General features: G+C 42.5%; 1 protein-coding gene across 2 annotated transcripts in view; it reads right to left on the bottom strand.

Moving 5' to 3' along the window:
• mxi1 (max interactor 1, dimerization protein) overlaps positions 1-15,069 on the bottom strand; it is a 28,770-nt gene extending 13,701 nt beyond the window's left edge. Inside the window, exons 1-3 of one of the 2 annotated variants that reach the window (XM_029507440.1) lie at positions 14,704-15,069; positions 12,269-12,371; positions 8,449-8,478 (exon numbers count right to left, since the gene is read on the bottom strand). In XM_029507440.1, coding sequence (XP_029363300.1) covers positions 8,449-8,478; positions 12,269-12,371; positions 14,704-14,932 — 362 coding nt within the window. In that variant the 5' untranslated portion in view covers positions 14,933-15,069. Of the gene's footprint in view, positions 1-8,448; positions 8,479-12,268; positions 12,372-12,546; positions 13,022-14,703 lie in introns of those variants that run through there. The other variant, XM_029507448.1, reaches the window with a different exon arrangement.
• Positions 15,070-15,843: the final 774 nt, after the last annotated feature.

Raw genomic sequence — 15,843 nt, 5'->3', positions numbered from 1 at the left:
AATGTGATCAAGAGGAAGATGGATGGTCACAAGCCATCAAACAAAGCTGAGCTTCTTCAATTCTTGTGCCAGGAATGGCATAAAGTCACCCAACAGCAATGTGAAAGACTGGTGGAGAGCATGCCAAGATGCAAATGAGGGTTATTCCACCAAATATTGATTTCTGAACACTTCCTAAATTAACACATTAGTAATGTGTTGTTTAAAAATGAATATGAACTTGTTTTTTGTTTTTTTAATTTAAGGTGTGAAAACACTGGACCTTTTCTCATCTTCATTTTTCCAGAGCTGTATGCTGCAGATGGTAGCATGTAATAAACATGGAGAGGGCCAGGGTTCAACCCACATGGCAGCCTGTACATTGATGCCCCATGATGCTTCTTTGCTGTGACTGAAGAAGCCAGAATGGATTTAAATTCTTGAGGCCATTTGAAGTCATTCCATTTAATATAACGATGTAGCATTGTTGCAAACAAAGCTAAAAAAACAAGGAAACTGTGCCTTAAGCATTATAGTACAACTCCAGGAAACACAACAGCCCTCTTTGTTAGGCCACCACCTTTGTTTGCCTGTTCTCTTGGTTAACACAGCAAGAGTTGTTTTATCTGCTAACGATGCCCCTTCTAGGATTCTCTCCTTTCTATGCATCCCATGTCTTTCTCTCACTCTCCTTTTAATGGAGGTGGGGGAGGGCGGGGGGCTTCCTCAATTGCTCTCTCTCACATGACTGCTGTCAGGCTGCAGCCAAAGTCACGTGTTTACCCAAACAGACCGTGGCACCTGACTGAATAGTTGTTTTTCTCCTTCCTCTTTTCTTTTTTTTTTCAATTAATAGGGAAAACCACCACTCCCTATGTTGACTTCAGGAACGGTCATCAAAGAGCCTGCAGCCTGACTGCAAAACCAGATCCTGCTTATGTGCTCAGCGAACTATTCCTGTATTATCTGAGTTATAAATGGCAGGTTCAGGAAATGGCATGCACACACGGAGGCAAGTTTTATATGTTGAACAGGTTTGGGTTTAGATGAAAGACTGTGATTGGTATTTATGATTGGAGAGCCATATAAGCACCAACCCATGGATGGAACGTGACTTCCAAATATGTTAATACCCAAAGTACTCAACTGGGCACCGACATCGTTCTTGCTGAGGCACGAACAAACAAATATGAGCTGTATGTTAAGGTCTATTGCTATCTTGTGTTCACTGATGATAAGCATGCTGGTCCATCACATTTTGTGTGTACACACGCCCAAGATTAGAGCAATCTTCACCCTATAGCAACAGCATTAGAAGGCACTCTTTTTCTGATGGACCAATGATTCCCTCCTCTCCTTTATGAAACCCAGGCAGATGGGATAGATGCAGATAGAGTCAGAGCAACATAGCGAAGGCGAAAGATATAGAGTGTGGGGGAGGAAGGGGAGTGCTCTGCCTGTGTAATCTGCCCAGAAACTAGCCACGGGTTCAAAGCAGAGCCCGTCTGTCAGGAGTTCATCTGGGTTAAGAGGGAGGAAAAAAAACAAACAAAAAAAAAAAAAAAACGATTAAAATCCACTGCATTAATTTCAAGTTCCTATTCAAGTGCGCCAAATTTTAGGCCTATGAAAGACATGCATGTTTTGTATTGAAAACATTTATTCAAAATGTCAAAAGGACATGTATTACACGCAACCCCTAACCTGGAAAGATTTATAGTCATACTCCCCTCATGAGGCTCCAGAGGAAACAATGTTTCAGCTGTAAGTGGAAGAAAATTACGGTTCTTTATTCAGCTGCTGGTGAAAAAAAAAAAAAAAAAAAAAAACAACTTTTGTGTTTCCTGATAGTTTAACTTAAAAAACCAGCTGCTCCACTTTAGATGCTCTACAAGAAAAAGGAAATGAGTGCGGCCCATGTTTTCATGCGGCCCATTTGAATCATCAACAGGGTTTTACTACACCGTCCACAATGACAGCCTATTGTTAATTATAACAGGGCTGAGGAATGAAGGGAATGTTGATGTCCTTCCCACACATGGCGACAGCTTTCTTGTCCAAGGAATTATATGATTATTAACAAGACTTTGGATTCCACAGAAACTGTGCTGAATGTTGACCTGTATTCTGGTTAGATGACAGGGAGTGAAAAAGGAATGCCAAGGGGTAATATGCATTGGTGCTTGCGAGGGGTGTGGGGGATTGGACTGATATTTCTGAGCATTCAGGCCGTTGTGACCTCAATCCCAAATAAGAGATTCAATGTGTAAAAACCATAGAGCATCTTTCTGATTGGCAGTAAAGCTCAGTGTAAAAACACATCTAGATTCTAGGGCTGAAACTGCGCTGGAAACTGGGGGCTAATAAAATGCAAATGGGAGTAAAAATAAATAAATAAATATGGACTTGCAGAAACCAAAAACAAAATTCGGCAGAACCAATCTGAAGGCTGCAAGTGGTAAATTGAAACACAGCTTGCTTACTCGCTGGGCCAATGCTGTTGTCACGCTAAACTCACTGAAGCTGCTCCAAGCCTAAAGCAGCATCCATCAGAATGCATAGCAACAGTGCAGGAGAGGGATGAAGGACAGATTGGGATAAAGTGAAAAGCTAGGAGACAAAGATGATGCACAGGACGAGTGAGTCTGAGAGGAAAGGGATGAAAGAATAGTGCAGCAATTTGCCCTCTTAAAGCACCCACAGGCATAAACACGTGCTCACACACACATACATACATGCACACACACGTGTGGAGATCACTGGAGTATGGTGGGGAGGGGGGGCTCACTGTATGGCCAAGAGACTTTGGGGCTGAAACCCATCACTAACACATGGATTAGTTCACACGTGCACAGCGCCTTTTAATCTGCTCCACTGACAAAAGGTTGGAAGAGAGAGAGAAAGAGAAAGAGAAAGCGAGCGAGTGTGAGAGAGAGGGAGAGAGAGTGAGAGAGAGAGAGAGAGAGAGAGAGAGAGAGAACAAAAATAAGGGGAGAGACAATGAGCCAGAGTTATTGAAATTGATGATCATAGAAACGGAGCTGGTTGTGGGGGAGGCAGGTATTTGAGCCACACTATACAGAACTCATGTCACCTAGAGCCTAACAAGGCACGTACCAATGCTGTTGTCTTTGTGTATTAAAGGAATCTGGGTAATTTATTACTCACTTTATTATTATTTATTATGATTTATTATACACACATCTCTGTCTATCTCCAACACTCCTTTTTAGGACATTATGGCTTTATTTGTGGGGCTGGATGGGTATTTTGCGACAACTGACTCAAATTGGAAATACCCCTATGCTAACAGTATGCCCAACCACCCAACTTTCCTCTTTAGCCCTCTGTGACTCAAGGGTGAAAGCAGAAGCTTCAGATTAAAAACTCCCAATATGGCACAGGTCCTAAAAGGGGAATGGTGTAAAGCCAGGGAGATCCAGCCAGATGTTGACTATGGGGGCTGGGAAGGGTAGTGCATTTGTGTGCGCGGGTGTGGGAGGCGGTTGCCTTATCGAATGACATCCTTTTTATAGTTGTGGATGTGTTCTAATACATCCAATAGAGCGTCTGGGAGTAGGCATGTAATCCTAAATCGGCCATGAATGCATAAATGTACACTTGTGTGTCCGAAATCAAAAACGCACACTCTGTTTCACTGACCCAGGTTAAGTACACAAATATCTTGTTAAGTAACTTAGCCCAGTTGGCACACTGGCTGTTAAGAGTTTGGTTTGGTTTGACTTCAGTTCTTAACATGGAAATGGCAGCAGTGACATTCAGGATATCCTTTGATGAGTATGGGTGGCATCCCGCCTTTGTCAGAGTAAGGGTTGGTAACCTCTCCTACTGCTTCTTCAGCTCAGTGTTGTCATTGGTGAAAAGCTAACCTCTGTGATTGGTCAGAAGGCTGTGGTGTTTCCCCCTTTTCCCCCAGCTGTTAGGCTAAAAATAGAAGCCATACTCAGATTTAGCCTAATTGAGTCTGTCTTGTGTCTTCAGCAAGCTCCACATTTTCCCCTGTTTCTATCTTCATACCTCTCTCTCTTTCTTTCCCTCCCTCCCTCTCTCTTTCTCCCTCCTTGAGGTTTACTTGAGATTAGGTTAGCTTGACTGCTAATGTAACATGCTGCTCCAGGAAGAAGGAGGCAAAGCATGTGCATTTCTTCCTGGAACAGTATGTAATTGCAGCCAGATTCATTTGCCCTTTGGTAGGTTATCAACAGGCATCACAGAGTCCTGTTAATGGTACAGAGGGACAAAACACAATATTGTACAACTGTCTGAACATAAATTCTCTCTCTCAAGTTTATTTATCAACACCTAGAAAATATTGGATTTTACTGAAAATATTACTATTTCTGTAACCTCGAATTAAAACAACCTTCCGAGTCAGAAAGCCTCAACCGTAAAACCTGCTGACTCAGCCCGCATGCCCATCCTGCCTTATTCCGTTTGGTAACAGTCCTTCCAAAGAATGCTGCACAGATGCACTTTTTCAGGATAAGGGCACAACAAGAAAGTGCCAAGACGAGCTGAATCAAGGGTCAGATGAATGAGACAAAATGTGAATGATGGGTGAGCTTTCCAGTGCTGACATGCAGCACCCCCTCCACATGGGGCTTTCTTTACACCTGTCTACAGAACAGAGTTTGAGCCACAATTTGTCATCATCTGAATGACTGTGATGGCTTGAGTTTATAAATCCGCACCGATACCGGCTCATGCCCAACGGTTTTAATTACGAGGTGGAAATGCTCACTGTGCACACACTGACACAGTGGTTGTGCAGATCAAGTTTGCGAGATGCTCAAGTTAGTTAGTCAGGTGCGTTTAAACTATCCCTCTGCACATCTCATCAACATATCAATTAGTTCCTTGTCCTCTGACACAGTGATTAATGAAACCAAAGCCAAGCTAGCGCTGGGCGGCCTGAGTGAGGGGGGTGTCCCAGCACGTGCATGGTCTAGCTGAGCTCGCCAGACCAAAGATCAAGACCCATAAGCTGCTTTTCTGAGCCAAGAAAGGCTTACAAGTCGTCACGTTGGTCAGAACAAATGGTCCCAGTTTTAGGCCCTGAAGCAGAGCCTGAGAATAGGCTGCACTCAGTGGGCAGATAACAGAAAGACTGGTGAGGCGGTTTAGCTTTCTTCAACAAGCATCAGCACAGCCAGAGAAAATGTAGCCCCGGCTTATTCATGTTTGACTGCTCATTCAACCTGAAGGCTCGCACAAGCGAGTGCGGTCAGTTTATATCCCACTGGTAAAAAAAAGAACATAAAAGCATAAAGGGCTTCAATTCAAACAGAGGTACGTACCATTTGGAAAATGCTACACCTATTCTAGTGATATTCAGTGGTAAGTTTTACTAGCTTCCCTGGAGTGTATATTCCTAAAACTACTGTGCAACAAGAGCCTGCAAAGGTTCAAACAATAAACCCGCTAACTTTCCAGCAAGAAAAAGACACATTCTCACACACTCTTGTAAAAAAATGACTTTTGATAACACCCACATCAGCTTAAAGTTAAATCACAAACAGGGTCCAACTTTCTTCATTTAACCATTTTACAGACAACAGCAAAAAACCTGAAAGGGCAAATCACATGGATGCTCCTTCAATGGCACCCAAGGACAACAGGCTTTTGATTCTGATGGGAAGGGTGAGCCTTTTTAATGTTCCATAGACACACACTGAAAAGTCTTGAATACACCTTATTTGTCCACCTCCCTTCATAAAAATTAAGCAGAAAAGCTAACATTGCTTCCCATGTCTGGGCACTTTGGAAGGGTAAGGTATTTGTCGTGTGTACTATAAAACTGACCTTGACAAACAATATTAGAATGAATAGGTTGCACAGGGAGAGGAGGTGGTGGATAGATGATAAGTGACTATTCCTGTGGATTTATTGTCGCGAGTAAGAGCCTGCTGTATTGATAATCAATAAACAAAGTCATCATCCAACGGGGGGGGGATTCTACATTCATTAAAATCCATAGCCATGGAATACCTCAGTCATTTATTATAAAATCCATTCTGTACATAAAGACGGATCAACCAGCAACCAACCTGAGCTGGGGTATTTGTTATCAACACGATTAAAAGAAGAAGGTCTACTGGGTGTAAGGCTTTGAAATCAAAGTGGTGGAACTGCAACATGTAAGCATGCAGGGTTTTTGCTGTTAAGCCCTTCTAAGGCAGTGTAATTTGGATGTGACATGTGGAAGTTAAATAGGGCTGTTAGGAGGTACATGATCAAAGCGGCAGAGCCACCACGTTATCTGGTCCCACCACAGAGTATGAGCATCTGGAATGTGTTTTTTCCCCCCTCTTTCAGTGCCTTTTATCTGTGTCCTGTGGTCTCCGCTGTCACAACGAGTCTGCTCATCTCAGAGGTTATCAAGACCAGTGGCAGCCATGAAAAGCATATTGTCGCGCCAGCAGCCGATACACGGGGTTGATAAGTGTTAAAAAAGGCCTCCATGGTCCTCTTCAGGCTGGGCCATGATAGAGCTGCCTTTTAATTTACAAGACTTGAGAGTCTGCTGAGATGGAACGAAAGCTGCTGTTGCTGCTGATGTTGTAGAGTCATAGTGTAAGCCTGACACACTTGGGTGAACAACTATTCTTGAAACATATAGCTTACAGTGGGGCATGTGCTTCAAGGGAATTGGATTAACTGCTGGCAAAAAAGGGGGATTGTAAATGATTCTGACTTTAAGTGTGCTTCGAAAAAGATGGATTACCATTTCAATTTTTACCCTCTTTCTTTGCTAATGGAAATTAGAATTAGTTTCTGCTCAGTACTGTTTAACTTCTACACAACAACACGCAACTCAGCATATGGAGCTGACAGACAAAAGGACAAGAATGGTAGTGGGGTGTGTGTGTGTTAGGGGTGTGGGGGGGGGGGGGTTGGGATACACTGTGGTACAGGACGGCCTGTTCCAAACCCACTCTATTCTGCTGCAGTTCTGTCTGAGTCTGCACGACTGCACGGACCAGCAAAGTGGAGCCAAGCAAAGGGGGATGCATTGGAATGCCTGAATTATGTTGCACAATGACAACATATGCATTTCAATACATACATGAGAATAGTAGTCTCCTTTTACATTTGACTCCCTCAGTTTTATTATGCATGGAGTTTCATCAATTGCTTAATTAATGACCCTTCTAATGGATCCTAACTCTGCAGCAATCGTCAGTGCTTTGCCATCATTTAGATCCAGGCTCACACCGTTTCCTTCTGTTCTGCCATTTACAGGCTTTACACTTGCCTATGATTGGCAGAGATGATGAGAAGCCCTAGAAACAAAGAATGGCTACATGAATGTGAAAGCAGCAGCATAAACAGCCTTCAAACTCTTATAGGAACAAGTAACAGTTCTGGCACCTTTGCTGAAATTTATTTGTGTGGGTGGAACTCTGGGAAAAAAAAAAAAAATGCAATCCCGCATGAATGCCGCAATCTGTCGAGGCCATTCAGGCGATCGGCTGGCCTTGTGTGGCACTGCATATGAGCACCGAGATGACACATCAACTCTTGTCTATATTTAACTCACTGGACGCCTCTCCTTCCAATGTTCCCATCCTTTTAGGAGAGGCTGCCAGGGAGAATGGTGAGAAAAACAGGCCGAGGTGATATGTAATTACATTGAATGGATCCAGCCTCCCACATCCTTTCATTGTACCCACACCCTCAGAGATAATGAAATGGAGGGTGAGTTTTGTTTTTCTATTTATCATAAATCCTGCAAGTCTAACTGCACTTATTTATGATGTTGAAAAGAACCCTTTACAGTTTGACTCCAGAAGCCTGCAAAGTCAAAGAATATGAAAACCAGCAAGCAACCTATGTGGGTGATGGAATCAATCTGATAAGGGCTTCTAAGAAACCAGTGTTCATTCTCTTTAAAACAATATGTGGAAAATCCTCATACCCCACATTTCTTCCTCTGTAGATACCATCTTGAATGCAGACATATAACTTAGTATAGATCTGTGCTAAGGCTTGAAAGGCACTGAAAGGATATTTTGTCCAGGCATGTGGATCACTTTGCAGCCACTACTATCAAAAAACATCTTTGTATGAAAACGAGGACTGAACTTTTAACAGCAGTCTCAGTTTCGACTACATGCACCTTCAGCAGCCCATATAATTCTGACCTTTAAGCACCAAAAATGGTCCTTATCAGTAGGTGCACAAGAGGGGAAAACAGTAAGATGTTAAGTGAAGAGCTAATGTCATTAAAGAGGCCAGAATGGGACACCTTGTTCATTTCCGAAGACCCGTTGTTGAGGACATGCTTATGTTAAGAAAAACAAAAGTTGTGTGGACCAAAAAGAAAATATGAAATAAACATTAGAAACAATGGACTTATTCACTTATCAGGACAGGGCATACTTGTGCCTGTAGACTCTGATCTACGATTTGACGGTGAAGTGTTAGGAAATTTGAATGCCAACTGACCTGTTCTTCTCCAACTCATTATGTGTGGACCTGCAAAAACAGAAAACAGACTGTTTTAAATAAAAAAACAAATAATATATCATATTTAACAAGCAAAGCTGAGGCCTATAACAAGTGCCCTGAAAAGCTAATGCATTCTAGGAAAATAAGCTTCAATAGCAGGATAAAAACTATATGCGGTAGGCAAACAGGGGATGGGAGACACACAAGAAGGAGTTTGTAAAATTTGTTTTATTAATTAATCCCAAATGACCCAGTGCACTGGAGCTTTCAGACTAACAAATTTGACAGCCAGGCCTGAATTGGGGCATCATACAGCCTGTATCTCAATAATGTACAGCTCATCTCTGGAAGTCTGTGTGTTTGTGTGTGGGTGTGTGTGTGTGTGTATGACACTGTAGCCTTTTGTGCCTTTTAAGGTCACACACATACACACCTATTACAAACCCACATACTGCTTCTGCATGCATCTGCCAGGGTTCAGTGCTCTGTTAATAATGTTAATTGAATCAGCTGGTCCCTAAGAGTGTCTTTGTGTAGCAACATACTAAAGGGAGACAAGCCCTCCTCCTGGTACTTAAATGACCACGTTCCCATCCCATCACTCTGCTTTGCCTCTGGGGGGACAGGTGTGTGTGATTCTCATGCCCAAATCATTTTTCTTTATTGTGGTTTATCAATATCACCACACACTTTCCTACTCAATTTATTTATTTTAATAATGAGCTTAGCTGCCGTCTTGTTCGTGTGGAAGCAGGAAATATGGAGAAAACATTAGAATGGGAAGGACAGGAGTTAGCAAGGGATAAGACACGTGAACTGCAGGCTATCTGAGGCTGTGGTTTTGTGTCTGTAAGAGCTGACCCCCCCTCAGAGAACATTATTTTCTCAAGTTTAATTATTCACATCAATAAAACAGCCATATGGCCGCATTACAATACATTACTGCTCTTGTAGTTGGGTACGCAAGACTGCATGTGAGGTCAAATATAGCAGCATAATTGATTCAACATGACAAGGTCTATGGACACGTTGAGTAGCTGCTATCACAGCAAAACACAAAGATCGCATGGAGCATTTGCAGAAAACCTGTGAGAGCCTAAGTACTCACATGCATGCTCTTGAAAGGTTTCAACTTAGATATTCTGCATCTCTGTAATTATCATGCATGGCTGTTCTCTGCATCACAACAAGTCACAAAACATGATACATTTTAAACAGACCGTGCTTTTCTGGTTAGTAATAACATGAGAAACGGAATTCCAAGGAGTCCCAAAATGCAGTATGTAGGCCTTTACAAACATTAGACAGTATACTTTCTAATGGAAGAAGATCCACTCATTCCTTCAATTGATAATTAGTCAAGAGAAATAGGATTGCTAAGATGAGTACTTTGGAGTGCATAATTTGCATCATCAACTGTCACTGTGCATGCTGTTTGTGTTGCTTAGTAACCCGTATCCTAATTTGTCATCTTTTCCAACTCTGAGAATTTCACCACAATGTTATTCAGAGTGGTATGTAATGTTACCTTTTGTGGCTGATTGTCAACTCTAAAAATGAATGAAAAATCAGTGTCATCAAGAGTAAATATCCAAGTTTGAAAATGTGGTGGCAATACTGATTGTAAGTTTAGTTTAAAAACAGAAACAAAACAAAACACAATTTTCCTGATACTGCATCAGAAACACACACCGTATTCAGAGAGATCCACCCAAATCAGGCTGCTATCCCGTCAGCTTTAATCATGACAAACCTCTGTCCCTGCCCTTGAATCGGGTATCTACATGTCTGGACCTCAGCAACAATACAATACAGATTATAAACTGGTTTCAGACCACACAGAAGTACATTTCCTGCTGCTTGCATGCATATAGTGTGTGTGTGTGTGTGTGTGTGTATGCATGCATGCATGTATACGCACACATAGAGTGGGTCAACGAGATAAAGCAACCTGGCTATAAACAGTAGGCGAGAGAGGACAGCATCAGGTAAGCTTATCACTTTAAGCCTCAACGTGCTACTGAGAATGTTGCTTAAACTAGATCAAGCAAGTGCCAGGAAGTACACTGTGTTTAAATAAAACTATATGTTAAAGCAATTATTATAATGAGTGTGTTACTATAATCTCTAATTATTCTAATTACTATTATGGAGAAATTGTAAGTGATTGATGAAGGAGAGAGCTCAAGGTACACTACTGTAGTCTCATCATTTGTCAATAATAAAACCAGATTTTGCCATTATGAATGCACACACTGCAGATTTTTTTCCGACATGTCTAGCCAGATTAGTGATGCATTCATTTCTGCAGACAGTGAGGTGGTGAAAAAAAGGTTAACTTGACTGATTAGCAAGATTTCTCACCTGTGCTGCCAAGCCATGAATAGGCATGCTGAGTAAAAGTAGAGCACTAGTGACACGCACATGTGTCCAATCGATGGCCCTGACAGCACCGAGTATATAGGAATGATGATGCTGTGTTGGTTTGCAAAGTGTGTAGCTCCAGTGGGTAGGAAATAAACAATGTGAGGATGGGAAATTGTGTCAGATATTAAATGAGTCTTACTAAATGAGTCGTGAATGGTGGGGAAAGCAAGACCAACACCATCCAACATTCCTGCACAGTCTATGCTTGTTACAGGATTTTGTTCTCATAAATATATTCATATAAGTATAATTATAATTAAATGATGTTTTATTGTAGAGTTTAGAGCATTAAAAAGGTTTATGAATACGGCCTCGGGTCTATATCTGATCCTGACTGTTGCCATGCAGAACTAGGAAGCGTTGTGCGTTCGTGATGAGTAATGTGCAGTTCCTGTTTGTGGCTCGCTCTCACATTAATATTAAAGGGCTCTGAGAGAGAGAGCGTATGAGTGGGGAGGTCCTTCTGTTTGATGTATGACTGTCAATGGACAGATTAATGTAAGCAGCCTAGCACCAAGAGAAAACACAAAGCCAATGGCTCTTAACTTGGGAGATTCCTTTCCTGTTCCTCTACTCGTTCCAAATGTCTGTGTGATCAGGAAAGTACTCTGCTCCACAAGGGCCTGTATCTTTGTGATCGCTAATGATGTGATTATCAGACAGTTTTATGTGAAGAAAGGCAACAGCGTATGATTAAACTGTGTTCCACGTCATCAACAGCTTTGATTTGATGTATAATAAAAGTGTGCATGCTTTTTGGGATAGAGAGACTAGTTGTGTGTACAGCTAAAAAAGAAAAGGAAAGCCAGTTACTGATAAATAACCCTACACCTTATTAGCCCTGAAAAAGCATTCACGTTTTCACCTTTAGATGTCTGCAAGCAACATTGGCCATAAATAGCAGCTTTGCCCCTTCAGGGAAAAGAAAAGACTATCCCTCTCTCAAAAGGTGTAGAGCACATGTGGCTTGTGAAGAAAAATGAGCGTGGGTATCAACTCAACATAACAAAACATGGCATAAAATAATAATAATAATATCTGATGTATTTATTTAGCCGGCGGCGAGTGAATAACGTGACATTTAATGGGGTCTTTTTTTCGTTTCGGAGTCGACACTTTCGCCACGATCCCTAACCTCAGCCACTGCAGTCCGTTTGACAATCAGCTGATGAAAAGCCAGCAGAGCTGTAGCCAGCCAGCAGAGGCAACTGCGTTCAGCCTTTAGTGAGTTTCCTTGTTGAGACACAACTTAAAAAAAAAACCAAATAAGCAACATATACAGTGAGTGCGTAGTGTGCTGCCCACAGTTTAGCAACATACACGAAAACAAACGGTGTGAAAATCCAAGCTTCCCCGGTATGACATCATGGGGGGGGGGGCAGTTTCTTACCTGTTGTGGTTACTGCTGAACTTCTTATTTCTGAATTTTCTTTGCCTCTGGTAGTTTGTGTTTTGATTTGACGGAAATGTTGAAGCATATCCGTGTTCACACTCTGTGGAGAGAGAAGCGGACAACTAGTCAGTCCTGGACCAGTTTAGACACTTTTTATTCGACTGTTCTCCACAATTCCGAAGTCGTTTCGCTTTTTCCTCTGTGTGTGTGTGTACAAAACGACATCGGGTTGCGTATTTCCTCATCTTTGCCCTCGTCTAAGCCTCGTTATTTACCTCTGTCCCTCCTCTCTAGATACTCTGCAGCCTCCAGCAGCCGTTGGATGTTTATGAGCTGAACAGCCGTCATTCTGTCCGGCTGCCGTTAACGTTGGCCTCTAACGTTAGCCCGTCAACAGGAGCAGCAGCAGCGACCGGTTGCTTTAGATGCAGGGAAGACGGTGCATCGGTTATTTCGACACCGATGGGGCTTTAAAATCGCCGCGTTGTTTTCTTATTCAATGTCTTCACTGGCTCATCAACAGCCTTTGTCGAGAGCAGAGGAAGGGGTGACGAAAAAAAAAATCCTGTGTTTCCAAAGCTAGCAAGCTACAGCCAATTCTTGCCAGGTTTGTTAGAAAATGTCAAAACCAGCGTATCAAAGTATTAAAAGTTTCTAGGAAACACTGTAACAAATTACTACAAAAATAGGTATAAACAATATAAAACTTCCCCGAGGGAGCCCAGAGCCAGCTAAGTGCCTGCTTCTCGTTTCCTCTGCTCTCCTGTTTGTTTACCAAGCTGCACAGCTGAGAGGCGGGGTCGAACGAGGCCAGCCTGACCGCGGTGCATTATGGGAAGCTGAGTTTGTCGACGTGATTGAGAAATACTGTCAAACATGCGTGAACATCGTTACTATAATAGTCAGACCCGAGTTTAGTGCCTTTTATAGCCCCAAACATCATCATGATAGTGCCCATTTTTGTATTAAACTTGTCGAATCAGGGCAGCCCAAAGCATAACTGGACGGGATGGGGTAAGTTTACAGGCCTGCAGAATTTATTTATAAATGATCTGCGGATTTTTAAGAAACAGATTTATTTCAGGTTATTGCTTCAACAAATGACGGTGAAAAACCAACGAATGAAAATGCGGGAAACTTCACCATTACTTTCACGCTAGTGACACGTCTGTACGAGAAGTGTACGTATTTCATTTTTTCTTTCCCTTTCATTTCCCTCAATCATGCCATTCTCTCCCCCTTCCACCCTACAAATCCCATCATTCGCCGGGACCGTGGGCGGTGTCCTTGCCGACCGAAGCCAGGCCCAGCAACACGTGACGTCATCGACGACCGGACGCCTGATTGGCGGACGACTTTGACAGGCGTCGAGGGCTGAGCTCGCACCTGACCAATCGTAGCGCAGCGTTGCGCCATGTGGAAACCAGAGTGGCACGCCCACACATAGCAGGAAGCAAACAATCGAGGGACGGAGGGCTGGAGGGTCGCTGTGATTTGCTGCTGAAAAACTCCCACGACAAATTCTAGTCAATTATTTTACTATTCACCTGCTCCTGCAGCGCGCATCCATTAATATGCACGAGAATTTTAACAAAAACAGCCCTGCACAGGCAGGGCAGCGATGGAAGAAAACAGCCTACTTCCAAATGTCTTCAAAGCATGACTTCATGAAAATCAAACAGACACATCGTTAGTGTCTGTTTTTTTGTGTGTTTTGTTTTTAAATCGCATGTCTTTGAATTCATCTGCCATGCAGGATCATTTGATAGGCCCGGCTCGATTTGCAATTTGGAAGATAAACTCATCTGCAATCGACCCCATAAACGACTTTCTTAATTCCTTAAATGCTAGAAATTATGAGTAAGCAAATTCCGTAAAAAAAAAAAAAAAAAAAAAAGTCCGATTCAGCATAATGGCTGTCCGGAACATCTAAGGAATAAAGTTTTCTGTTTTTTCGATCGAGTCTGCAGGGACACAATGACATCATCCTAAACTGAGTTGGAGGGCGCTGCAATGTGGTCAGATTTATAACATCGGAGTGGTAGCCAACATACACACCCACACACCTCGTCATTATGTCATATTGTCTTATCTATGCTGCGAGTGAGGAGGAGGGGGGGGGGGGTATTACAGATTCCTGGGTTTGAGAGTCGTGCAGACGCAAAGCGATGCACAGTGCCCACCATGCAGACAATGCAGATGAAAAAAAAAAACTGTCCAGAAAATAATGAAAGCAACTACGGTTAGACTGTCGTGTAACTGCACTGTGCACATCGCATATATTTGTCCGATGCCCAGGCATTTCGGCTGCGGTGCTTAGTTGAATGAACTCAGCCCTTTGTTGTCTGAGTCTATTTGACAATGAGGACTTGTTTTCCTGAACATTTAGAGGCAAATGAAAAGGAATCAAACGCAGCACAAAATAAACTCACTTCCGTCCTTCCTCTCGGCGCTCTCAAGAAACCGAGCAGCCTCCAGCAAAACTTGAACGTTTTTCAGAAAAGTGTTGATCTGCTCCATGTGGGAGTCTTTGGAGTTGAAGACGTCATTGAAAGGGCAACTAGACATCTCGAAGTCTTGCTGGTCCAAGAGAGACGCCTCGGAGTCAAAGAAGAACTCCTCACTCTTCAAACTTCTTCTTTGTCTCTCACTTTTGGACATTTTTTCTTTTCTTTTCTTTTTTTTATGCCTTCCTTTCAGTTGGTGCGGCTTTCTGTCCTGGCGACGGGCTGAGCGCAGTAAACAGCGGGGCAGCTACACCAGCAGACTCTGCTCTTGTCAGATGCTCCCTCTTTTCTTTTTTCTGTTTTGTGAATGCGGGGTGTTTAATGTGGAGCAATAGCCAATGTCAGCGGATGGTGGTGCATGGGAAAACGAGAGCCCGCCCTCCTAGTCTGAGGAGTCCGCATGGTCCCTGTGCCCGTCTGGGAGACTGGCAGAAAGGTTTCGAAAACAGGCTAAAACACCAACAAGTCCTACCTGCAAAATCTGATCTGATATTTTATACACAACCTGCCTCTTTGGCAGTAAGTGTCAAGAGTCATAGTGCAGAGAAGTGACATAGCAGCAATGAGCAGGCACACCACTGGCACAGTGTGACTATTAGTAACATTACTGTACTGATATAATAACATAACAATGAAACTCATGTAAAAGGTCTTAAAGTTGCTCAAAGTTTGCTTTGTGAATATTAACACGGGTTGCAGATATGTAAAAAAAAAAAAAAATCCAAATGCAGTTAATGTGATCATGTTAGGCTGTTGTTGGATATAGAGCTTATATATATGGTATAATATGATTCCAAATTGGGATCCTCTTAGATAGTGTGCAGTAACACGGTAACAGGAAGGGAAAGTAGAATGAATGAAATCGTAGCAAAATGTGGAATTTCCATGATGTCAGAATGATGAACAGACACAATTCAAACTAGGCAAATTATTGAAGTTGCAGTAGCATCTAGGACAGTTTTAGGGGTGGGGTTAGCATTAGAAACCTGTTGAGTGTCTGTCTGTGATATTATAGACCTTTAAAGCACCAATCTGAACCCTCACTAGGGGCGACAGAAAGGAAAC

Source organism: Echeneis naucrates, chromosome 1 (assembly GCF_900963305.1).
Source record: "Echeneis naucrates chromosome 1, fEcheNa1.1, whole genome shotgun sequence".
In the NCBI taxonomy this organism is placed as follows: Eukaryota; Metazoa; Chordata; class Actinopteri; order Carangiformes; family Echeneidae; genus Echeneis; species Echeneis naucrates.
Note: the sequence above shows the minus strand (reverse complement) of the source record. Positions and strands in the feature narration are given on the sequence as shown.